The sequence below is a fragment of the Tachysurus vachellii genome, chromosome 7 (assembly GCF_030014155.1).
Source record: "Tachysurus vachellii isolate PV-2020 chromosome 7, HZAU_Pvac_v1, whole genome shotgun sequence".
In the NCBI taxonomy this organism is placed as follows: Eukaryota; Metazoa; Chordata; class Actinopteri; order Siluriformes; family Bagridae; genus Tachysurus; species Tachysurus vachellii.
This window is the reverse complement of record NC_083466.1, coordinates 14,654,788-14,678,192: the sequence shown is the minus strand read 5'-3', so window position 1 is coordinate 14,678,192 and position 23,405 is coordinate 14,654,788. Positions and strand designations below refer to the sequence as shown.

Here is a 23,405-nt window from a genome sequence, read left to right as displayed (position 1 = left end):
TACGTTTTTGTCGATAAGAGGCCAAACGCATTTACAAAGCTGAGCAATTGGGTGTTAAGGGTCTTGCTCAGGGGCCAAGGAGATGCAGTTTGGTGGCCAGTTTGGGTTAGAATTTATGACCTTCCAATCAGCAGGCCAACAACTTAACCACTGAGCTACAGCCTACCACCTTTACCGTCTTTACAGATAGCAAAATTTGACTTTTGACATATATATATACATATGATATATATACAAATACATATCTTATATATTTTCTGCATCACAAGTCGACATTTCATATTTACAAATACAAACTAAGTAGTTAAGTGTCAACATAAAATGCAATACCAATAAGAGTTGTTATTGTATTTCTTCTGGCGTCCACAGGAAGGCGCATATTTAGGATCTTATTAGATTGCAGAAGTGCAGTAACTCTACTGAATACCTGAACTGTGGGATAAAATTCTGTCTCCAGCCATCCACTTTCTTATCACATTACAGAATCTGTCTCATTACTGCATTAAAAATACTCTTTTGTCCTATAAATCAAGGGTTCTTAAACCTTTTGTAGCATGTGACCCCCTTAACTGAAAGAAAGAAAGAAAGAAAGAAAGAAAGAAAGAAAGAAGGAAAGAAAGAAATAAATAAACAAAAATTTTGACTATATATTGGAGCCATTAAGCTTTAATTATTTAACATAAGTTACAGAATTTTGGAATAACCCTTTAAACTGAAATCACGTGTCTAATAAATAATAAACATAATCATTATAGATCAATAATTTATATCATATCTTTGTTTTTGGTAAGTTTTGAATTCTAACACCATTAAAATTTAACATACTGTGGACCCCTGGTTATGCTTCACAGACCCCACCGTGCCTGAACCCCACTTTGAGAACTATGGCTATACATAATTTTTTAATCAGTAGTGTACAAAAAAAAGAAATAAATAAAGACTCTTTGTGCTTATACAGTTTAATAATTATTCATTTAGAATTGCCCACTCAGAGGACGTCCTGATAGATATAAACACAATGGGATTTGTAAAAGGATTTCAATCAGCAGTAGTGGTAGTTTGAGGTATGGCTACATTTAATTAATTAAATCATAATTTTTTAAACTAGTTAAAAAACGTAGTTGGCTTAGATACAAGGATTTTATAAAATCATTGAACATTAAATCACCCTGTATATTCACTTGGGAAAAGTCATTTTAATGTAAATAGAAAAAAAGTCTAGCTTGTCATACACAAACTAACGTGAAAGCTGATGTAAGGAATTATATATGTGTTTATTTTCAGTTCACCGACAGTTCTGTTTTCAGTAAAGATATTACTTTATACAGTATGTGTAAAAATGCTATTTTATTTCCATTGCTGTATTTTATTTGTATTATATTAGATTAATTGACAGCCAGTCTGCTTTTAGTTCATATAGATCCTGTGCAGATATTTCATGTTTTTATAATGCTTCATCTGTTCGAGGTCAGTTGATGGATTGGAAATCTGGGTCAGGATCTCAAGCCAACACACGACTGGAGACTTTCCCATAAAATATCTATATTCTTATACATTATTCACTGTCATTACACTGTGATCGATCACGTCCGTGCTACAGTCATAAAACACAGAAACAGCAGGTATTTAACATATTCGACTTTTTATTTAATCCACCGTTATTATGCATTATCTCAAGTAGCAACATGCAAATGACTTAATATTTGAAGATTTGAATATTCATTAATTGTGTACATTCATTGCAGACTAAAGAATTCTGACTTGTTTGGGTTTTTTCAAACACATTATTGACATTTTTGTGAGTTCACGCAATAATAAACATGTAATAATGTCAAAACAATTTAAAAGAAAAAAAATCTATAATGTAAGAACAGTAAGATTGTCTAAAGCAGCCGAGTGCTTTTGGGTATAATCTACATTCTGCATGATAATTTTCTGCTACATCTTTGCTCTCTCTCTCTCTCTCTCTCTCTCTCTCTCTCTCTCTCTGTCTCTGAGTAGTGTATATATTGATGTAACACAAGCTAAACTCTTGTTACTATGGTGTCTTAGTAACGAGCCTTGTGGCACATATGACAACGACAGGCCTTCGCGGTTAGGATCTCAATGTTGTCATGGTGATGGCCTTCAGGGCATTCCACATGAACTTGGACCTGAGGGAAGACAGTATCTGGTATCAAACATACGTTGTGATATAATCAGTGATACTACTGGATTTTAATCTTTGCAGGTCTGTAACAGTAATGCATAATTATAATAATTATGATGCAGACAATAAATATTTTTGACAACGTAAAGTGGATCAATTCAAAGGCTGTTTTCAGTTCAGCCTGTGGTTGTGATTGTTTTCAGTGTTTGGTGTCTAATCGGTGCCTCAGTACCTTGATGGCTTTCTCGATGGTGCAGCAACGTGAAACAGAGGTGATGTTATGAGTGAAATTAGATGCCAGCAGGACAGAGTAGCGGGAGGGAAATGCACTAGAGTCACAGTAACCCACACAGGCGTACACCACACGGGCTCCTCGACATGTCCCGCTCCTGTCACTTCTGACAGTCAAATTAATGGCTGAGAGAATAACAGAGGTAAAGGGAAAGGGATAAATATGGCTTTGGCATTAAGACCTTCTGTCTGATTTTGTCTGTCAGTGTGTTTGGGTGTATTAATAGCAAAGATTTCAGCAGCAATGCATTCATAAGTTACAATGCACTGTGGATAAAATATCCAGATTATACACGGTGGCATCTTTGGGCCATCCAGACTAGAGAATGAATGTAGAGCTGATATTCACATTGTGTCTTTTTTACTCTCAGGAGAGACATATAGCTAAGTGTGTGTGTGTGTGTGTGTGTTTGCTCACGGTAGAGGTGGCAGCCTGGGCCCAGACCATCAGTGCTCCAGCTAATTGGAGTCAACAAACCCAGCAGCACTATAGACAGCATGTGCACAAGAACCTCAGAGGTCACACGCTGAGCCATAAGTCCTGCACAGGACAAAAAGCCACAGCTTAGCATATTCCTGCATGATCTAATGTGTTTAACTGGTCAATCCCTGTTTAATTCCGCATAATTTTCACTTATAAAAATAGATTATTGCCTCTCTATTTTCTCAAACGTTCACCTTCAATGTATAGAAAGCAGTGAACTTTAGGATTCTGTTTTTAGAACTGACTTTTGGGCTGTTGTAAAAGTTCTTTGTAAATCCCCCTCAAATCAGAACGTTTCAGAAGAGCCACTTCACAAAAGTCACTGCAGGTATGTTGAATTTATGAAGTGAAATCCACATCCTTTTGTAAACGTATTTGAACCCTTCATCTCTGCTCAGGCCCTATTCTGTATTCCTGTTCACTTAAGTAAGCTATTTACAGCTACATAATGAACTACATGCAGGAAGACTTGAAGTTTGTATCAGTATTTGTACAATTCTTTTCAAATTCCGTGTCGTCACGTTTTTAAATTTAAGACTAAGAAATTTAAGTAGCAAATGCACTTTATATATTTATAGATGTACAGAAAAATATTTTGCCTTGCTATAGATGTGTTAGCTAAGAACAAAAATAAATCTACAGAAGCATATTTCTCCTGCAGGAATTATTTACTTACTAATTATTTAATACTCGGTATCTTATTCTAAACCTCATCAGAGTCACACTTCAGACAGTAATACAAATACGAACCAAATCGGTAAAAAAAACATTCAAAAATGGAAGGAATTTCTTACAAAGTTATCTGAAATGACAGAAATCCAGTCGATACGATTTTAAAAGCAGTGATCTTTATTACAGTTATGTCAATGTAAAATGAAAAAGGAAAGAAAAATGACAAAATGTTATTTTTTTTTACCTTTGTACTGAAAAGCAGGAGCTCAGTTAATGTTACCTGTTGGTATGAACGGTGCTCTGTCCTGATGTGTGAAGGTCAGTGTGGAAGTCCTCTCTCTTTCACACTCTCTCAACAATAAGTTGTGTAAGTTCACCTCCCACCTAGCAAAATTTCACCTAGACACACCTACTAAGATCCTTTTTTATTTACTTTTCTCCCAACTACTTTGGCTCCTTATTCCATCAGCCGGCAAGATTGCAAAATTTTTTTTTAAGATTGAATTTTTTTTTTTTTTTGGCAGGAAATTTTGGCTCATGTTCATATCCCCCCGCCAGAGTAACACAAACACAGAGAATATTTAAAAGGTGACATACCCATCAGGATGATTTCTACTAGCCCACAGAATTCATGTTTGCACATTTACAGACATCACAGTTAAGAGGCTTCATGTCCGTCCTGTCATCCATTTTCTGTGCCACTTTATCTTACACAGGATGATCAGAGACCCTGCAGCCTCTCCATGAGACTTGGGGCAAAAGACAGGGGGCACCCAGGAGAGGGTGCAGGACACAAATGCACAGAAAATTATTCCCACACTCATACACACACTACAGACAATTTAGAAATGCCAATCAGCCTACAGTACCTGCATTAGAAGTGCCAGAGGTAACTGGAGTACCCAGAGAAAACCACTGCAGCAGTAAATGAAGCCCCAACCACAGAGTTGTAAGGCAAACGTGTTAAGCACTGAGCCACTAAGCCACCCAGGCTTCATGTCTTTATATTAACCTGTTACTCTGAAATTAACTTTCTGTCTTTCATCAGTCTTTTTCATACCTCATATTCCAGTCAGTTACAGAAGCATAATGGGTTATACAGGGTGTGTTGCCTAGGTAACAAATTACAGCTCATCTAGTCACTTGTTTGTTTAATTTATAAAAAGTTTTGAAAATATCGATTTTTTTTATTGTGATGCACAATTTCTTATCACTATTGTAGTATTTACATTAACAGGATTTGCCTTTACATTAACATTTAGTTTCCAAAACAGTACATATATTCAGCTCTATATTCAATTACTTTATTTAATACAAAAGGTCAGAAGAAAGAAAAAGGAAGGAAATGAAAAGGGAAGGAAAAGACAGAAGAATGAAAACCCACAAAGCTATGATTCACACGCTATGTTGTGTTTATCTGAAAACCATTAAAGTTAAAGATAGCAATCCAGATCCTGCTAGTTATTTGTTTGGTCATTTGTAGACAACCTTAAAAATACTTTTCCCATTTCCCTGTTCATATTTCACATACTGATGTAATCCGTACTTTTTCCTCTGAGATTACTTATCAGTGGGTTTGAAGTGATCTGTTGTGATGTGATCATTGTACCAGTACAACGGCAACACGGCTAATGACATAGAAGGGAAAAAAGGATATTTAGATATATACTGTATATTATTATAGTCAAACTCTGCTCCACAACTGTAACTAAAGTGATCTTGCTTTGAGAAGTTCATTTTGAAGTGTTCACTACTGTACACACACACAATAAGGCCTAGTGGTAGTCAAGTGTTTAAGGTGTTGGACTACTGTTGGACGACTATTATTCCACCAACACATAGACATTACTACGAGAGAGCAGAACACATTGGATCATGTTTATACGAAGATAAAATACTATACTTACAAAGCCAAAATCCGATCTCATTTTGGCCGTTCAGATCACGCCACACTCTTCTTATACTGTATCCAGCCTACAAACAGAATCTAAAACAGTGTGCTCCAGTGAGGAAACCATCAGAGTGTGGTCTGAGACAAAGGAACATACACTGAAAGACTGCTTTGCATGTACTGATTGGGTTTTTAGAACATCAGCAATACAACAGGATTCCACAGTTGATATTGATGAATACACATCAACTGTATTAAAAACAGCATTCCTCAGAAGACCATCTACACATATCCAAATCAGAAACCATGGATAAATGCACAAGTATGCCATAATCTACATGCTTGCTCTAAAGCATTCAAAACTGGTGACACTGAAGCTTACAAAAAGACAAAATACGATGTTCGCAAGAGCATAAAGATAGCTAAAACTAACCACCGCACATGAATCCAGGAAAATGTGGCAAGGTATAGCACACATAACACACTACAAAGGCCAGTCACATGCAAACGGCTTTGCATCTGCATCATTACCAGATTAAATGAACCTCTTTTATGTTCACTTTGAATCTCTGAACACAAAACCATGAACAATGCTGGAAGCGACACCTGATGAAGTGGAATATACACCAACATTGTCTACTTCAGATGTGTATAAGTCAGTAAGGTGAGTGAATACACACAAGGCAGCAGGTCCAGATAACATACCAGGATGAGTCCTCAGGCTGTGTGCTTCAGACTTGACAAATATAGTCAGACATATCTTCAATCTCTCCCTCTTATTTCTATTGGTCCTCTTTTCTTTAAGGCCACCACTCTCAACCCAACTTTCTATTAACCTGACTAGGAAGCTCTGACAGTTTTACACATTACATTACACTACATTATCACTTTAATTGCATACTTGCACTACAGCGTATGATGGAAACAATTGTTAGAAATTGTTTCTATTGAGGGGGGCACGGTGGCTTAGTGGTTAGCACATTCGCCTCACACCTCCAGGGTCAGGGTTCGATTCCCGCCTCCACCTTGTGTGTGTGGAGTTTGCATGTTCTCCCCGTGCCTCGGGGGTTTCCTCCGGGTACTCCGGTTTCCTCCCCCGGTCCAAAGACATGCATGGTAGGTTGATTGGCATCTCTGGAAAAATTGTCCCTAGTGTGTGATTGCGTGAGTGAATGAGAGTGTGTGTGTGCCCTGTGATGGGTTGGCACTCCGTCCAGGGTGTATCCTGCCTTGATGCCCGATGACGCCTGAGATAGGCACAGGCTCCCCGTGACCCGAGGTAGTTCGGATAAGCGGTAGAAGATGAATGAATGAATGAATGTTTCTACTGAATACAGTTTTTTTATATTGTAAACTATTTTTTGGTACTATTTATGTTTTTACTTTTTAATGTACTGTTTACTTTTTCTAAAATTTTACATTTTTATTGTCATTTTAATGTTTGTTAATTTCATTTCAAAAATCTACTGATTAAAAGCTTGAGTTTGCATAGCAGATCCACCAGGCTGCTACTGCTGAGCCCCTGAGCAAGGACCTTAATGCTCAGTGGTATAAGATGAAATAAAATGTGTCATTCTGGATAAGGGTGTCTGCAAAATGGCACAAATACAGTATATACCTATATTTATCATCCTATGACAGAGGTTTCACTTTATGAAAATCCCATGGAATCCTTAAGAAACCTTATTTTTCTCTCTGAGTATAGTTGTAATGATCTGTGATGGCTGCTGGAAGATAAATGTCTGATTTAGAAGATAAACAGAGACGGGAGACGAGTGTTTAAAGCTAATGATATACCCTCCTTTAGACTAACGAGGGCACAAACCACAGGGTTTTCTAAGAGACATACAGGTTACAAGTGGACTTTTCATCTCATATATACTTTTTATTGAAAAACGTGAACAGGAAATGTGATGCTTGTTGTAAATGAACGTTGAAATATGTTATATATATATATATATAAATTTACGGTGTCATCAGGTCCTTTTGAACAGCAGAGAGAAGGGAAACGCTACAATGCTGAAAACAAAACAGAAACACAGTACAGAATGAGCGAGCAGTGAAGAATCAGTGCACAGGAACGACATAGTTTTGTAAACACGAGGGTTTTCTCACCTAGCCAGTCTAACAAGGACTCCTGCTTTTTCTTTATCTGTGGATATAGAGTCAGGAACATGTTGCTCAACAACTTGAGAGAGGATTTCCAGTCATCACTATTAGTTTTACATGACTGTGGTAGAAATAATGACTGCAGAAAACAGATCATTTCCTAGTGACTACTCTTACCATGAAGCTCTGGACTTGTGGCACCTGGTGAAGACTCCTCTGAATCAGCGTATTTAGAATCCTGAGAGACAAGAGCGTGCTCATAGTTTTAATAATGAACATATCGAGGCTTGTTATGAAAGCCGATTACACTGTGTCAGGTTGTGTAATAACGCATGGTTAAGCACAGAGAAACAGACAGACAACGTTTCTGTGCAAAAGCAATTACTTTCTTACAAACACACCTCATTGTCACAAACCGACTCTTCAGCACCTCCAGACACGTTCGGCAACTCTCTGAGACACAGAGCAAGAGATAAACAGGTACGTGCTCTTTGTTAGTTCACACCTTCAATTCCACTTCCCATTTCCAGCACATTTAACATAAAAACAAAAAACCTGTCTGAGGCACGTCTGCAAGCTCCTCCGCCTGAGGCCACAACAATTACCTGTAAAACACTGTGTATTTTGGACAGGGCAGAACACTGGATTGTCTAAATTGTGTTACACAGAACAAGCCTACAGCTACAACTCACAATTCTGATTTAACAGGAACTGTCAAACATCCCTCTGGTTGGTTTACAGATATGCTCTGTTAAGATGGGATATTTACGTAATAGCTAAATAATTATCTTCAGCCCGTTGGCTAAATGACGGTTTAATGGTGATGGCGCCTACTTTATTATTGCAACTACAGCCTCCAGGTAGTCACCTAATATAGAACATAAGACTAGTGACAAAGAACCTTTTTACATCCAGGTGTCTCATATCTATCTGGAAAAGATCTAAATTACAGACATTTAAAATTGTTTTAATGTGTCTCTGATTTTAAACACACTGAAAAGGAACTGCTGTACCACATGGGATTCATAGTCAGTCTTTGTTTTGAAAAAACCTTACATAATAATAATAATAATAATAATAATAATAATAATAATAATAATAATAATAATAATCAAAGTTCACACTTCACACGTCATCATCCACATCTAGTGGTTTGTCATGCAGACAAACCTTTTTCATGGTGTCCAGAAAGAAACTCTATCAAATATAATTTTAATTCTATGTAATGATTATAGTTTCATAATTAAAAAAGAAGTATAGTTGTAAGCTTATCTCTGGTTAGCACACTAACTTATAATTCACATAATAAACTGTGAATGAACTGTTTTGACGTTTATTGTTGTATACGATCATTGTCAATAGTGCCTGTGTTCTCAATTATTATTGTATAATAAGTCTTTATATGTCTTTATCCTTTACATATTAAATCCTTATGTTAGGCTGTGTTCCATGTGGGCATTATGATTCCTGTGAAATTATAAATTTAATCTCACTTTTGGGAGTAAAGATCGTGAGTTGACTCTGACGGTGTCGGGGCCTTGTCCAAGGCTCTAAACTCTCAGTCGCTCCCATCGTAACTGTAAGTAGCTTTTAATAAAATCTTAAAAAATGAGTAGAAGCCAAAGTAAATATCTCATATTTCTTTTGTCTAGTTTAATTCTATGTAGTTATTTCTGGTTTTGACTTCTGCTTGTGTTACTGGAACTGTGGATTTGCTTTGACTGAACATGACCCATGAACATGAAGCGTCCTTTAACCCAAGCTATGCATTTTTACCATGAGTCCATGATGTGAACTAATAAAGAGACTTAATTTCTTCAGTTTACAACAAAATGTAAAACAAAAGTAATCATATTTAATCATTAAAAATAATTCAAATCTTAAAGAAAAGTAAAAAAAGAAAATCTTCAGGTCCCCCAGCTGATAATCACACATAAAAGCAACCCTGTCTCAAAACTACCTTAACTTTTTAAAAAAATTCATAGAGAAAAAAATAGACTTAAAATACCCACTGGAGACATGAATGTGTCGCCTTCTTGTCACGGTGGTCTAGGCTCAGAGGGCCCTCTTGTGGTTCCTCTGTTCTCCTGCGTTTCGGTTCATTATCTGGAGGACTGGCAGGGGAGGTAGGAAGTTGTGGACTGTGCAATCCAGAGTCTCTGTCCTGTACAGGAAAACATAAAGCCATTGCTTTTGCAACATATGTACATGCACAAAAAAATTGACACAGATTTAAAAATGTGCAGAAATAAACGTAAATATAAGTGCAACATTTTCACAAAATTTATGTTAATTTTAAGAAAAATGTCTTTTTATAGTTCAGCTTCCTTTGTTCTTTAACTTGCATCATATTTAATAACTAATTAACAGTGTACGTGCTTTAAATGTGTGGGATAAATTTACACCAGATAGTTGAAAGGTACTTCTTGAAGGGACCCATTTGTGAGCAGAGTTCACTGTAAAACAAGAAATTCAGGCACTAATTCGAAGCTAATCACAATGTATGTGTATGTATACACTGTTAAGTGTTGCTTACCTGTGAGTGAAGGGATTGGCTCATTTATCTCCACATACAACGTGATGAGGAAGGGGTACGCAAATAATTTCTTGTCTCCTTTCTTGAATCTTAACTCTGATACCCGCTCCCACCTACTCTTATCTGGTGGCAGAGTATAGAATCATTCTGAACAACACTTCACAGCTACTGTAGATTTTACCTAATGTTTAATAACCAATAACTTTGGCAGGTTATTCATTGTAGTTGAATTCAAGAATTTGTATATCATAAGATAAGATAAAAAAAATCAAATAAAATAAGATCCCAAAGGAAATTCCTTTGCCAGAGACTGCTTCAGAGTACACAAGAGAAATAAATATAAATGAAATATGAATGAAACATGCTATATATATATGAAACAAAATGTACAAAAATTCATATAAATAGAATATAACATACAAGGAAAGATGCTGAAATGCTGCGTGGTGAACGGATGAAGATTGTCCAGACTCATAAGTATGACTCGTACAGCATTCTGTAAGACAATATTATGATAAAGAAGACTCTGACATACAGCAATTATAGTTCCTGTAATGTGAGTAAACTGGTTCTGTTACCTCAAGCTCCTCATTGACAAACCCACTGTCTAATGTCTCGTCACCACTACAAAATAACCCAAAATAAACAAGCAAGTGGAATTAATATATTTGCAGAGGGTCAGTCGACATTCCAACATTTATATTATAAATTAGAGCATATATTTAAGAGTAGAATGTAATGCTTAACGTCTATGTGGAGTTTCACACATTCCCCTAGTGTTACTAAGATTTCTGGATTTCTCCCGCATGCTTGACCATAATAAAGGGAATAATGAAGATGAATAATATGCAAAGGATTGTTCATGTTTAATGTTTATTGTTACGTTGAACAGCGTCTAAAATTATCAGTATTATTAACACTGGAATGTATAAAAAGGTATTTAATCCTGTCTCTTGCCTGCTTTTACTTCCTCGTCTTATCTTGAACTTGTAGACGTGTTGGCCAACCTGAAAGAACCTTGTTTCAGGTATAGGGAATGAGAAAGCCTGAACTGGCATGATGTTGAAGTCAATGGCTTTTGTTCTGCTGACAAAAAGAAATGCATGTTATTGTTAATATGATATATGGAGGTAATAAATGATAACACACATTCTCTCAACATTTCTGTTATGTCTTCTGGATACACTTCCTATGTATATCCTGTGTATTGTATAACATGTATTTACAGTTATGTTGTTGTTGTTGTTTTTTTTTCCAGAGTAAAAAAGGTTTTCATTCCAAATTCATAAATCCACATCTGTTGAATCTAAATTAGCAGTAATTCTACATAGCTGGCAGACACTGACACGTTTTGTGGTTGTATTGTACCAAAATATATGTAAACACTTTTAATAGTTAAAAACTCAGCTAATACCGACAGCGTTGTGTTTTGTCAGTCAAGAGAATCTCCTAGCTACAGCTAAGAGTTACACGGTTGAGAGTTAACGCTGATCTGATTGGACGTTCAATGTCCAGTAAGCAGCGGCAGTTCTGCCTGTCTCTATGGAAACGAACATCAAAGTCCCGCCCATATTAACACGTGGTTGAGGTAAGACTAAACATGGCTGAACAATATGAAAGAAACAACAATGATGATTATTTAGTGTTCTGTGTCCGAGTTCCGTTTAGTGAAAGTTTTCGTTACTATAGCTACGTCTCGGACTCTGTTCTGTTGTTCTCTGCTTTGCTCCTCTGTTTATTTAGTAGCGAGTATTATGGGATGTTAGTACATTTAGTTGCGAGTATTATGGGATGTTATTGCACTCGATATAGTAAACAGCTGTTTTTGAAGTGTTCAGTCAGTTTTATTTATGTTGCACCGCACAGTTTTCTGCAATAGGCTTATTATTATTATTATTATTGATAAATGAATGTTTATATAAAAGAATGTCCATTCAAAATGCTTTAACCAAATGATTGGCTATTTTTTACTCCAGTCGTTTCCTTGTAGTGCATCTTCCTATGATTTTATTTGATTCTACCTACAGTAATAATCGTCTTGAACCTGAGTTGTTGATATAGAAATGTATTATCCATCAGCTCCGACTTGTTCAGGTCGTCTTACCTGTGGGCTAGAGGACGTGTGTCACATGGAGTCACGTGCTATCTGATAACACCTTAGCTGTGCCAAAGGTTAAGTGTAATATATGGGGTCGTTTTGCTGGAACTTGTCACCTCTGGGCTATATTAGCAACATCACTGTAAAACTGTTGATATTTAAATCTGATTAAAAGTACATGCATTATATCAACATTGCTGAAGTTTTGCCCATAAGGAAATTGGTGAATGAATTTCAAGTCAAGTCAAGAAGTTTTTATTATTTCATCCATATAAAGCTGTTGCTATATATATATATATATATATATATATATATATATATATATATATATATATATATATATATATATATATATACACACAGTGAAATGAGACAACGTTTCTCCAGGACCATGGTGCTACATAAAAGAGACAGAGCTATTAGGACTTAGTAAGTAAGTCCTAGATACATGCCACTAGATACAAAGTGCCTCTGTGCAACCTGGTGTAAACAGTGCAGGACAAGACAGTGCAGGACCGGACAAATAAGACAGTGCAGGACAAAAAATACAAGTCAATACACAAAAGACAATAAACAAAAAACATTTCACTTGTAGACACCATACTCATCTTGACATTTGCTGCACTTCTCTATGCACTTCTCTATTTTATGCGAAATACAGGTTAATTTATTTCTAATCCCGGTCTACAGCAAATTCTAATCTGTGTCTCTTGGTATATAGTTGCTAAATACACACAGCATGATACAGAAAGAAAGACAGTATTATAATGGAAACTTTCACATACACATTGTACAGCTTTCGTTTACCTCATTGTGTGAGTGAATTATAACTTTTATGTAGAGATATTTTAGTTTACAGCTGATGTTACTGAGTACTAATTTCTTTGTAATCCTGTGTTTCTTAAATTAGATCCGAGTCTTTTTCCGTGCACAACAGCCTTTAGCTCACAATGACTGACCACATGCCTTGTGTCCAGCTGAATACCAAAGCTCAGATGCCACTGTTGGGTTTGGGCACGTTCCGTTTGCAAGGCCCTAATGAAACTTATCAGGCTGTGGATGCTGCCTTAACAGCAGGCTACCGAGCTTTTGATACAGCAGCAGTGTACCGCAACGAAGCATACATTGGCCAGGCTCTTAGCACCTTGTTGCCCAAACATGGCCTTTCCAGAGCTGATGTGTTCATAACGTCTAAACTAAGTCCCAGAGACCAGGGTTCCAAAGCCAAGGATGGATGTTTGAGAAGCCTGGAGCAACTAGGCTTAGATTATATTGACCTGTTTCTCATTCACTGGCCTGGTACACAGGGTTTGGATGTAAAGGATAAGCGAAACCCTGACAATCGAGCTCAAAGTTGGGCAACCTTGGAGGAGTTCCAGGCAGAGGGAAAGTTCCGTGCCATTGGAGTGTCAAACTACACGGTGAAGCACATGGAGGAGCTGATGAAGAGCTGCAGAGTCATTCCAGCTGTTCTCCAGGTGGAGTTCCACCCAAGGTTGGCTCAGAAGGAGCTAAGGACATTATGTGAGAAAAGTGGAGTATGCTTCCAAGCATACTCTTCCCTGGGGACAGGCATTCTCCTCTCTGATACTCTGGTTCAGAAGATTGCAGAACGTTGTGGAAAAACCCCAGCTCAGGTGCTTCTGAGGTGGGCTGTGCAGCAAAACATACCTGTGTTGCCGAAATCATGCCAACCCTGCAGGGTGCAAGAGAACAGGTGCGTGTTTGACTTTGAGCTCAGTGACAGTGACATGGTGAAGCTTTCATCTCTAGACTGCAATGAGAAGTTCTGCTGGGACCCAGCACTGGTACTCTAGACTAATTCCAGTGTCAAATCTAGAACAACATCAATAGGATAATACAAGTGTTAAAGACCATGCAGGCCAACTTGAATGTAGTGTTTATCTAAATTCTTTACACGAATAATCCATACATACGGGTTTGGTTCCTGTCTCTGGCCTGTGTGTATGGAGTTAGCATGTTCTTCTGGGGTCTCCTCTGGGTACTCCATTTTTCTCCCTAGTCTAATGACATGTGACTGTTGACTAACTGCTCTCTCTAAATAGCCCATGGTGTACTAGTGAGCCCTGTGATGAGCTGGTACCCTTGTCCAGAGTGTTCCCCATATTGTGCCCAGAATTCCATTGTATAGACTGAAGGCTCCCCACAACCAAGCGAAGGATACATGGTACAAAAAAATGGATGGATGGATTTAAATTCTAGATGTAAAAGTATCATTTTGAAAATCTGCACTACCCCCTAAAACTCGCAAACTGTTATTTAAGAACAATAAAAAACACACACATGCAGCAGTTTCTTTAATAAAACCATATTTATTTTTCACATTGTAGTGGTCCTAAACATTTATATTTAATAATCTGAAAATCATAGCATTACAAGGCATTTCCTTTTTATATTTTCAAGTAATATCAATGGATGTAAGGCCTTGTTACTTTCTCTTCCACCCTTTAACATTTATTGCTCTCAGGGTCTAAAATGTTCCAGGAATAAAGAGATAGCAGAAGTTACAACATATACAAAACTGTTCAAAACTTCTTTTCCCCCACCTATGATACCCCTAAACAGATAAAGAGGATATAAGATCAGTTGTTTTATGTTTTATTGTAAAAATAGTCATGTGTTGAATCATGTTTATTTGTATTCCTAAATCTTTCATGTATCAATTGAAAATGGTAATAAAAGTTTTAAAATATCAAACATTTAAAAGACATGTTCGTTCTTGTGTTCGGTTCATTAGCCCATACTACAGAAAAGAAACCTTTCCCACAGCCCTGAAAGATGGCAGTGATTGTATCTTTCTTTATGCTCCAGTAGTGTAGTCTGAATGTCTTACACACTGAACTGACTGGTCATTCTCACAAATCAGCTTGCAGAGTTTCCCCATATTACTGGATCCCAGAGCCAGGAAAAAAAAATCATTTGTACTGTTCTGCTGTAGTAAACGTCATTCAGGCAATGTTAGAGACTATGATTGGTCTACGGTCCTGATATCCTCTAACTGAGGAAGGTTAAAAACTAGTTCATGAAGACGACCCATCAGTCCCTAACTTCTGGGTACGAGAGCTTCCTCTTTATCCTTTGTATATGGCTTAACCAGAGCTTTCTCTCTCTTTCTCTCTCGTCGTGTGCTCCACTGATATTTCATTCTGCTGGACGGGTGTTTTGTGCTGTTAGGCTGCTCATGTTCTCAGTGTCTGACTCTTGGTGGCTCCAGAGGAAGTTGAACCAGCTGGAAGAGGTGTGCATCTGACGGCCTGTACCTGCACTCCTCACCCTCTTCATCTGTGTCAGGAGGAATTTAGTGTTAGAAAAGAGTGCTTTGTGTTACTGAGAAATGAATACATGTCAACTGACAATTTGGGGAACACAGTAAGAAATGTAAACATTTTGAATATTCATTAAATCAACAACCTTAAACCCCCTCACTTTTTTCTACACTTCTATTTTATATTTGAACAAGTAGTTTTTTTTTTTTTTTACCCCTTTTTCCAATAAGGTGTCAAACTCATCGCTCATCTTCCTCAGCTCCCTGCCGTATTTCTTAGCAGCCCATAAAACCGGAGGTGCTGAGCGGGATCGAGGACGGAAAGAATCTCCATCTCCAGCTCTCCCATCAGTAGCTTCCAGAAAGTCGTCTTCATTTATAGAGAAATTCCTATTTCTTGCCATTTGCTCTCCTACATTCAGTAATAACAGAGACAATATGGCCAAGGGTTAGTGTGCAGGAATTCTTCATCCTTAACTCTTTACTTTCTTTAATCACAAACATAGATGACGTGTTTATCTAGGGATCTATGGGCTATGTGTTTGCACACCCTGGATACAGAGTATATGACACAGGTGAATGCTTCTGTACATTTCCCACAGGCTCAAGCCTAGAGACACACTCACCTCGGGATGTCTGTGAAACAATTAGTTGGTGGGCAGAATGAGATGCTTCGTCTGTTCGGTTGTCCTCTACGCGCTCTGTGTCTTCATTTTCACTTGATGTGTCAGACTCGTCAGATATTGTGCATATTTTAGCCATTGTGAGAACTAGAACAATAGTGAAAGCAGACAGGGTCAGAATTCCAACCTTAGTAACAGACAGGTACAAATAAATGTGCTTATCGTGTGCCAGGTGTTCAGGCTTCTGTATGTAGAAAAGCCTAATATGGTCAAAGAAAAATAAGTAACTATCGAATATGCAGTTGTTCTACAATCAGAAATACACGACTGACAATGTGTCAAGAAATAATGAGTTCTATCCCAGGAATCTGAACTGCTTGCACAGCTGATAAAGTGACTTATATGCTGCCTCACATTCAGTGCTCCTGGGATAAGCTCAGTATTCAAAACAACCCTGAGAAGGATAAAGTGCTTTCTGAAGATAAATGATTGGTGAATGAATAAATAATATATGCATTGTGCTAAGAAAAGCTACATCAAATTTCTTTTCTCCAGATGTTTCCCCACGACGGGACTGAAGCCTTTATCCTTCATAGTTATAATCTCTGTCCCAAGTCAACCCCAATTTGGGGTTAATACACTTCAAATTCTCTCAGAAATGTTACATAATGTATGTGAGCCTGGTCTACTTCTGGTGATATTTGAAACCTCAGATAAACTCAACCCACTATTAAAAATTCAACAGCACTTGTTGTCCTATGGGTTTATTATGGCAAATATCCATAAGTTAAGGTAACGGATCCCAAAAATATACATCCTTTTATTAAACAAACTGGAATATTTCGATAAGATTTGGTCTTCATTTCTCCATTATCTTGATGGCGCAGGTTGTGTAATTGTGCCAGGGTTGACCGCGTCATCAATGTGACATAACTTAAGTCCCTAGAGAAGGGTGGGTTCTGTTTATCTGTAGGCTACATTGTTTTGTCTTCTGTTCCGTCTCTCTTTGCATCACTTAACAGTCTGTAATCACGAGAGCAACGTACAAAAGAAATGTGGGACTGTTTGACTGCTCAGTAAAATGATTTAAACACGGAAATGACTTCAGAGGAATGAAGACACATACAGATCAACAGAGATCAAGCTGAGACTTGAAAACTAACTAATACTAAAGACTTCAACATCTCAAAACTTGAGTTTGTTTGTATCAGCATATTGAGCTTCAGATTGTCTCTCTATTTTGAGATCTGTTCTTGTGGAGTCATTTCCTTTGTAGTAATATCCTGTATTGTAACCTCCAGTAAACTTGAATGACAAGTCTGTTTATTCTGTTCATATCTAAGACACTTGGATATAATAGAAACACTGCAGATGGCAACTTATTTTCGCTTCTTCTACCCACACACCACATATTGTCACTCGATGGTCTATTTTTTCTACACAGTGAAGTTCATCAGCATGAAACAAGCACTTTATTAGCTCAGTCAGTCTGCTAATTAGACACATGTTGTCCTCTTAATACTTTAACATTAAACTACTTCCGCCTTATACATATTGTAGCTAACATTGGCTCTCTTTATCGTTCATTTTTTAAGCACATACAAATTTATGGACACAAAAGATAAATTCTGGTTATCTAGCCGACGTCCTTAAAGACAATAAGAGCATGTAGACTTGGTTAACTGTAAGTTAACAGTGAGGATTAGCATAGTTAGCTAGGTAAGCACACGTAGCTAGATAGTTCCACAACTTTCCTGTTTATTAGATGTTTATATGGATTAAATGATTTTGTCTGACTTCGCTAGAGTAGTCTTTCGGTCGGTACAGTGTGTCTTACCGAATATTGGTGCTGGATTCCGCTTTAGCAACAAAATAAACCGCCCTCGTTACCAGTGAACCTGGAGCGTGTGTTTGATTCTGAGATGGGTTGCCAGATCGGACAGCTAACAGGTATATACATGTTCTCCTTATTAACTAATATTGTAGTACTTTGATACTTACAAGTGTACTATGATGTTTTAAATCTAATTTAAAATGAAATAAATAAATAAAATATTAAAAATTACAAAGATTTCTTTTCACATATTGCGATAAATAAAGCAAAAGAATTGCTATTATTCTAAGAAAACAATTCATTCACTCTCAACGTAAAATATTAAACACCACACTGACATTCAGATTATGAAATGAGTTGGTTGAAATGTAAACGTTCGTGTTGTTTTATTTAAAAAAAAACAAAAAACTATTTTCTGTTATAAAGTAAACAAGGGTTTCTCTGGGGAAAAGGACCTGGCAACACTAAACACCAGCGTGGTGGAGAAATCACAGCTGCTGAACAACAGACCACAGAATATTATTTTATTTATACTTTTTTTTATGTCATACTCGTAAATACACGACTTAACAAGTACATTTTAGTGTTAAAAAAATCTTCTAATAGCCAATGTCATTTTTTTGTAAATGAAATATAGAATATGGAATAGAAACCACATAAACTTTATGTAAATACATTTTTTTTTAAAATAAAGGATTTAATTTAAGGTTTACAAACACTAGATGTCACTACTGTTTAAAGTATCAGCTCTAAACATAATACTTTTGCCTGTACAACTGATACACATGATATCTATCCTATGATAAATAAAATATATATTGTGTGTATATTTACATGTATATTGTATTATAGGTACGTCATATATTTTTCCAGCTGTAACCTAGACAACTAAAGTTTATCCCGGAAGTGGACCCCCCTTCTCCCCCCGCGCGCGAGTCTTTTTGTGTGTGTAGTGACGTCAGCGCGCGGCGTTACGGTTGGAGCCGAAGATGGCGAGCGCAGAGACCGCAGCGGAACACGAGCGGATCCTCCGGGAGATTGAAAGCACTGACACAAACTGTATCGGTCCCACACTCCGGTAAGTCGTCGGTAAAACAGTTTAATGTGTAGGATAAGTTAGACGGCGGAGAGGACTGTGTGGAAATGTCTTGTTGTTCTCTCGGTAACTCCTCACACACTTCCAGAGATTGTTCCCTTTAACTTGCAGCTAGCAGCTTGCTAACATCTCTCTCTCTCTCTCTCTCTCTCTCTCTCTCTCTCTCTCTCTCTCTCTCTCTCTCTCACACACACACACACACACACACACACACACACACACACACACACACACACACACACACACTGCTATTAACACAGCAAGGGGAGCAGACTTAGTATTCCTATCACATGCATGTGTGCAGCCTCGTCTCTTAAAGCACGCCGGTGGTGGCAATAAACACACACACTCACACTCTCTCTCTCTCTCTCTCTCTCACACACACACACACACACACACACACACACACACACACACACACACACACTCTTTCTCTCTCTCTCTCTCTCTCTCTCTCTCTCTCTCTCTCTCTCTCTCTCTCTCACACACACACTCACACATACTCTCTCTGTCTCACACACTCACTCACTCATTCACTCAAACACTCTCTCTCTCTCTCTCTCTCTCTGTCTCACACACACTCTTTCTTTCTCTCTGTCTCACTCTCTCTTTCTCCCTCTTTCTCTCTCACACTTACACACACACACACACTCACTCACACACAGACAGAAGAGAGCACTCTTTCTAATTGCTGTGATCACTCTAATGTTAATGTTAAGTGAGCTCCAGAGAGTTTCCGAACTTCCTAATTAAAGTTAGCTAATGTATTGGCTCATATGTGCTAGTCATTTCTGCACTTAGATACATAGATAGATAGGTAGATAGATAGAACAAACTTTGTCATTGCATAGTACAGGCACTTAGCACCGAAATGCAGTTTGGCATCTACCAGAAGTGCAAAGAGTAGCAATTGTGCAAATAAACAAGTGTAGATATAGATGTAAACATATGTACAGCATGTAATATATATAGATGTAAACTTGTACAGTGAATAAATATAAAGGCTATAAAATACATAAATAAAATAGTGCAGATGTATGTAAAGCAGAATATATAGAATGAGAAGTATAAAAACAGCGATCTCAGTGATTTATACATACTGACTACTGATACAGCAGGTTAACTTTGTGTCCTCTCTCAGGCAGCTTGTGCAAACTTCAGGTACAAGACAATTCTTGTAGCTGTTGTTGAAATCAGCGTCTGCTAATATGTCTCTATTTTGCAATGCAGCTCTGTCATTATACTATATAGCCAAAAGTATGTGGACACGTGATCTCGTTGAACATCCCTTTCTAGATTTAGTTCCCATCTGTTCTTATAATAAGCTCCAATCTTCTGGGAAGGATTTCCACTCGATTTTGGAGCATGACACTGGGGATTTGTGCTCATTCAGCTGCAAGAGTATTAGTGAGTTGCTGGACATTCAAGTTCTTCCACTTCAACCTCAACAAACCATGTGTTCATAGAGGTCATATTTTGTACAGTACATTGTCATACTGGCATATGTGAGGGGCTTGAAGTTCCTGACAAACTGTAATGCTACACAATACAAAGCTGCATCTGAATAGACCTGCTATTCGTCAAAAATAAGTATCTGACCACAATTGTTGTATGTTGAAATGAGTAATCCAGAACACCAGGTCTGCTGTTTGCAGTAGATCAGTAAGTCAGCAGGTAACCAGCGGAAACTTCTGCATGAATCACTGACACAGCATCAACCCTGTCCTATGTGATGTATACACATCATATCTTACTTAATCATGTGTCACGCTCCACTTAATCTAATCTCTAAATGAATTATCTGCAGCGTAGGGGTTATCTCGTTCGCCTCACGTGCGAAAGGTCCCCAGTTTGAAACCAGGTGAAATACGTTAAATATTTAGGGTGGACGTAGTGTCTCAAATGGTTAAGGCTCTGTGTTGATCAGAAAGCCAAAGGTTTAAGCCTTAGCACTGCCAAGCTGCTACTGTTGGGCCCTTGAGCAAGGCTCTTAATCCTCTCTGAGGCTTGTAGCATGGCTGATCCTCAGCTCTGACCCAAACTTAATATATTGGAGATGCCAAGAAAAGAATTTGACTGTGCTGTAATGTGTGCGTTTGTATATACACATATATGTAAAACATACCTTTTTATAAATTCTTTCTACCTAGCTGTTGTAAAGGCTAGTGTTATGTTTTCATGTTGCTGAGCAGAGCTAATGTGAATCATGCAAGCAGTGGCACAATGTCGTATTCATACACTGGTGAGAAGCTGCGGCTAATTTTAGTTTATGGACCTACTGGGGTGTGTGTGTGTGTGTTGCACACTGATAAAGACTTCATATTTTCACATACTCATTGGAGTGACTGGTGTGATAGCCAGGGCAGGATTATTTTTTGCCAGTGACAAAGCAGATCATCCAATACACTGGATCATATTTTCAAATTTCCCAGAGTATGTTATTAATAGTGTTCACCTCATGTCAGAATTCTAGTAATTACTAGACTCCGCTCAGAGCTGGTCATTATCTCACACGCAGACGTTCTGCGGTGGCACACCCACAACTACATGGATACAGCCAAGTCGTATCGTAAGCATTGTCACTGGGTTGCTTTACAAATATGGCTAAATAATCAAAGCTAAAAAGTGTATCTGCGTTGTAGTGTTCCATAAGGTCATTAGCGGGAAAATGACAGAACTATTGTTCTAGAAAATGGTTCACTTTCTGACAATAAAAGTAAGGACTAAAGCATGAAGGGATGATGTGACTGTGACAGGATGCTCTAATGTTTTCTAATAACAGCACAAACCAGTGTTGTACTCCTCTTATTTCATAGAAATAGATTTTTTTCAATCACTGATTGACATATTTTCCATCTACAGTTACAAGTTTATTATTGTGGAGTGCCCTTGAAACCAGACTTTTTCTTATCGCTTATTTTATTGCAGCTGTAAACAGTTATTTCCTCATTAGCCTCCTTGTTCAGCTCTCTTTTAAAGTTCCCATGAAATCAGAACGAAAGTTTGCGGCTTTTATTATGAATGTTAGTCTTAAGGTTATCTATCAGCTAGTGTGCCAATAAAACAAAAAAAAAAAACAAAACAAACAATTTCCATTTAGAAGACATGAATTTAAAAGTTACAGTCCCTTTCTACCCTTAAGACACGTCAACAGTTTTGATGGCATCATTCAGACTTTCTGTCTAATCCAGTGTTACTCATTGCGCGGCTCGCCAAGCTTTAATATGCGGCTCGCATGGCAGTAAATAATACGATGATATGATCATGTGGTTAAAATTTATTTTTCATTTAAATAACATTAAAAACAATCAGGGAAGCATAGAAAAACAAATGTGCTCTATTACAAAGAATAATATATATTTATATATATTATTTGACTTGTCACTGACTCACTGCGTTCTGCGCAATAGCCAGTTTTTCGCGGCCTGCCAGAAGCTAGTTTGTGTTTCATGCTAGTTAACAACTTGTGTTTACTGTACACACGGACTAAAAAATGGATCGATTTCTTATCAAACAATCCCGCGCACAAAATGAACAGCAACAAAGCAATGTGACAGTGACAAAAGAGGTAACTGATGGGGAACATGCATCATCCGCAACTCGAGTAATTATTATATTGCAATATTGTACATTGTATTTAAGCAGATAAGCTATTTAAGACTGAATAACTTGGCATACTTTGCGGTGAAAGTGGCTCTCCTATTGACTTTGTCCTATCAGTGTTGGCTCACATGAAAAAAATAGTGAAGACCACTGTTCTGATCAAATAAAATCTGTAGAGTTACAGATCCAGTGTTATAAAAGGCACGTTGCTGTAGTTGAACGAGAGAAATCGTATCAGTAAGCATGTGCTGTACATGTGGCTTTTGGCTCAGGGATGTGGTAGCTTAGTGGTTACTGTGTTGGTAACAAATTGAAAGGTTGTGAGTTTGAATCCCTGCTCTACCAAACTGCCACTGTTAGGCCTCTGAGAAAGGGCCTTAACCCTTAATTGCTCAGTTGTATAAAATGAGATAAAAAAACTTTGTCACTTTGAATAAGAATAAGGATAATTTTCTGATAAATTCTGTAAATATAAATGGTTATTCAAACACGTGTGGTTTATTCAGTTGGTTAAGACGGAAATGACTCGAATTCATTCACCTTGAAGAAAGAGGTATTTGTCCCAGCTCGACTGCTTTCGGATCACAATTAGCACTTTTAAACGGACATAAACGTTTGCAACCTTTTGCGTGAAATGGTAAAAGAATGTGAATCTAGTTATCAAGCGTGTTTTCTGAACACACACACCAGCATCCTGTCAGTGGATCTGAGTGATGGTGCGATTTTATAAACT

At 37.5% G+C, this 23,405-nt stretch overlaps 5 protein-coding genes across 13 annotated transcripts in view; 2 read left to right on the top strand and 3 right to left on the bottom strand.

The window, feature by feature from the left end:
* Positions 1 to 2,048: 2,048 nt before the first annotated feature.
* On the bottom strand, positions 2,049 to 4,033 carry gpha2 (glycoprotein hormone subunit alpha 2). The gene is made up of 4 exons (XM_060873465.1): positions 3,877 to 4,033; positions 2,859 to 2,981; positions 2,382 to 2,566; positions 2,049 to 2,153 (listed from the first exon to the last, which is right to left on the bottom strand). Exons 2-4 carry the CDS (start codon positions 2,974 to 2,976, stop codon positions 2,049 to 2,051), a joined length of 408 nt encoding a protein of 135 aa, XP_060729448.1. The 5' UTR covers positions 2,977 to 2,981; positions 3,877 to 4,033.
* A 3,359-nt stretch (positions 4,034 to 7,392) lies between these two features.
* On the bottom strand, positions 7,393 to 12,263 carry LOC132848631 (membrane-anchored junction protein). Of its 3 annotated transcripts, none has more exons than XM_060874525.1 (11): positions 12,237 to 12,263; positions 11,090 to 11,215; positions 10,711 to 10,756; positions 10,553 to 10,628; positions 10,133 to 10,255; positions 10,000 to 10,052; positions 9,609 to 9,760; positions 7,998 to 8,049; positions 7,774 to 7,834; positions 7,603 to 7,675; positions 7,393 to 7,506 (listed from the first exon to the last, which is right to left on the bottom strand). In XM_060874525.1, exons 2-11 carry the CDS (start codon positions 11,188 to 11,190, stop codon positions 7,464 to 7,466), a joined length of 780 nt encoding a protein of 259 aa, XP_060730508.1. In that variant the 5' UTR covers positions 11,191 to 11,215; positions 12,237 to 12,263; the 3' UTR covers positions 7,393 to 7,463. The 3 variants fall into 3 exon arrangements, with proteins under 3 accessions (XP_060730508.1, XP_060730509.1, XP_060730510.1); XM_060874526.1 differs by lacking the exon at positions 12,237 to 12,263 and adding an exon at positions 11,547 to 11,571; XM_060874527.1 differs by lacking the exon at positions 12,237 to 12,263 and having other exon boundaries at positions 7,603 to 7,639; positions 11,090 to 11,305.
* Positions 7,697 to 14,948, top strand: zgc:101765 (uncharacterized protein LOC450036 homolog). 4 transcript variants are annotated; one of them, XM_060874521.1, is made up of 2 exons: positions 7,697 to 8,076; positions 13,141 to 14,948. In XM_060874521.1, exon 2 carries the CDS (start codon positions 13,181 to 13,183, stop codon positions 14,045 to 14,047), a length of 867 nt encoding a protein of 288 aa, XP_060730504.1. In that variant the 5' UTR covers positions 7,697 to 8,076; positions 13,141 to 13,180; the 3' UTR covers positions 14,048 to 14,948. The 4 variants fall into 4 exon arrangements, with proteins under 4 accessions (XP_060730504.1, XP_060730503.1, XP_060730505.1 ...); XM_060874520.1 differs by lacking the exon at positions 7,697 to 8,076 and adding an exon at positions 11,562 to 11,720; XM_060874522.1 differs by lacking the exon at positions 7,697 to 8,076 and adding an exon at positions 11,727 to 12,304.
* Positions 14,544 to 18,073, bottom strand: badb (BCL2 associated agonist of cell death b). The gene is made up of 4 exons (XM_060874528.1): positions 17,977 to 18,073; positions 16,143 to 16,286; positions 15,732 to 15,928; positions 14,544 to 15,533 (listed from the first exon to the last, which is right to left on the bottom strand). The coding sequence occupies exons 2-4, from the start codon at positions 16,276 to 16,278 to the stop codon at positions 15,393 to 15,395; spliced, it is 474 nt and encodes a 157-aa protein (XP_060730511.1). The 5' UTR covers positions 16,279 to 16,286; positions 17,977 to 18,073; the 3' UTR covers positions 14,544 to 15,392.
* An 819-nt stretch (positions 18,074 to 18,892) lies between these two features.
* Positions 18,893 to 23,405, top strand: part of exoc6b (exocyst complex component 6B) — an 88,472-nt gene continuing 83,959 nt past the window's right edge. For all 4 annotated transcript variants that reach the window (XM_060874519.1, XM_060874518.1, XM_060874517.1 and 1 more), the window contains exon 1: positions 18,893 to 19,051. In XM_060874519.1, coding sequence (XP_060730502.1) covers positions 18,963 to 19,051 — 89 coding nt within the window. In that variant the 5' untranslated portion in view covers positions 18,893 to 18,962. The remainder of the gene's footprint in view (positions 19,052 to 23,405) is intronic.

Bases quoted from the DNA above. Each gene is read 5' to 3' on its own strand.
- LOC132848631 (XM_060874525.1), bottom strand. From the start codon at position 11,190: ATGCCAGTTCAGGCTTTCTCATTCCCTATACCTGAAACAAGGTTCTTT. The intron at 10,629-10,710 runs GTAACAGAACCA...ATTGTCTTACAG, and splicing joins TTGTCAATGAGGAGCTTGAG to AATGCTGTACGAGTCATACT. The intron at 7,676-7,773 runs GTAAGAGTAGTC...TCCTCTCTCAAG, and splicing joins CACAAGTCCAGAGCTTCATG to TTGTTGAGCAACATGTTCCT.
- zgc:101765 (XM_060874521.1), top strand. From the start codon at position 13,181: ATGACTGACCACATGCCTTGTGTCCAGCTGAATACCAAAGCTCAGATG.
- badb (XM_060874528.1), bottom strand. From the start codon at position 16,278: ATGGCTAAAATATGCACAATATCTGACGAGTCTGACACATCAAGTGAA. The intron at 15,929-16,142 runs GTGAGTGTGTCT...TACTGAATGTAG, and splicing joins TGTTTCACAGACATCCCGAG to GAGAGCAAATGGCAAGAAAT. The intron at 15,534-15,731 runs GTAAAAAAAAAA...CTCCTGACACAG, and splicing joins ACACCTTATTGGAAAAAGGG to ATGAAGAGGGTGAGGAGTGC.
- gpha2 (XM_060873465.1), bottom strand. From the start codon at position 2,976: ATGGCTCAGCGTGTGACCTCTGAGGTTCTTGTGCACATGCTGTCTATA. The intron at 2,567-2,858 runs GTGAGCAAACAC...TTATTCTCTCAG, and splicing joins CCCAGGCTGCCACCTCTACC to CCATTAATTTGACTGTCAGA. The intron at 2,154-2,381 runs GTACTGAGGCAC...GTCTTCCCTCAG, and splicing joins CCATCGAGAAAGCCATCAAG to GTCCAAGTTCATGTGGAATG.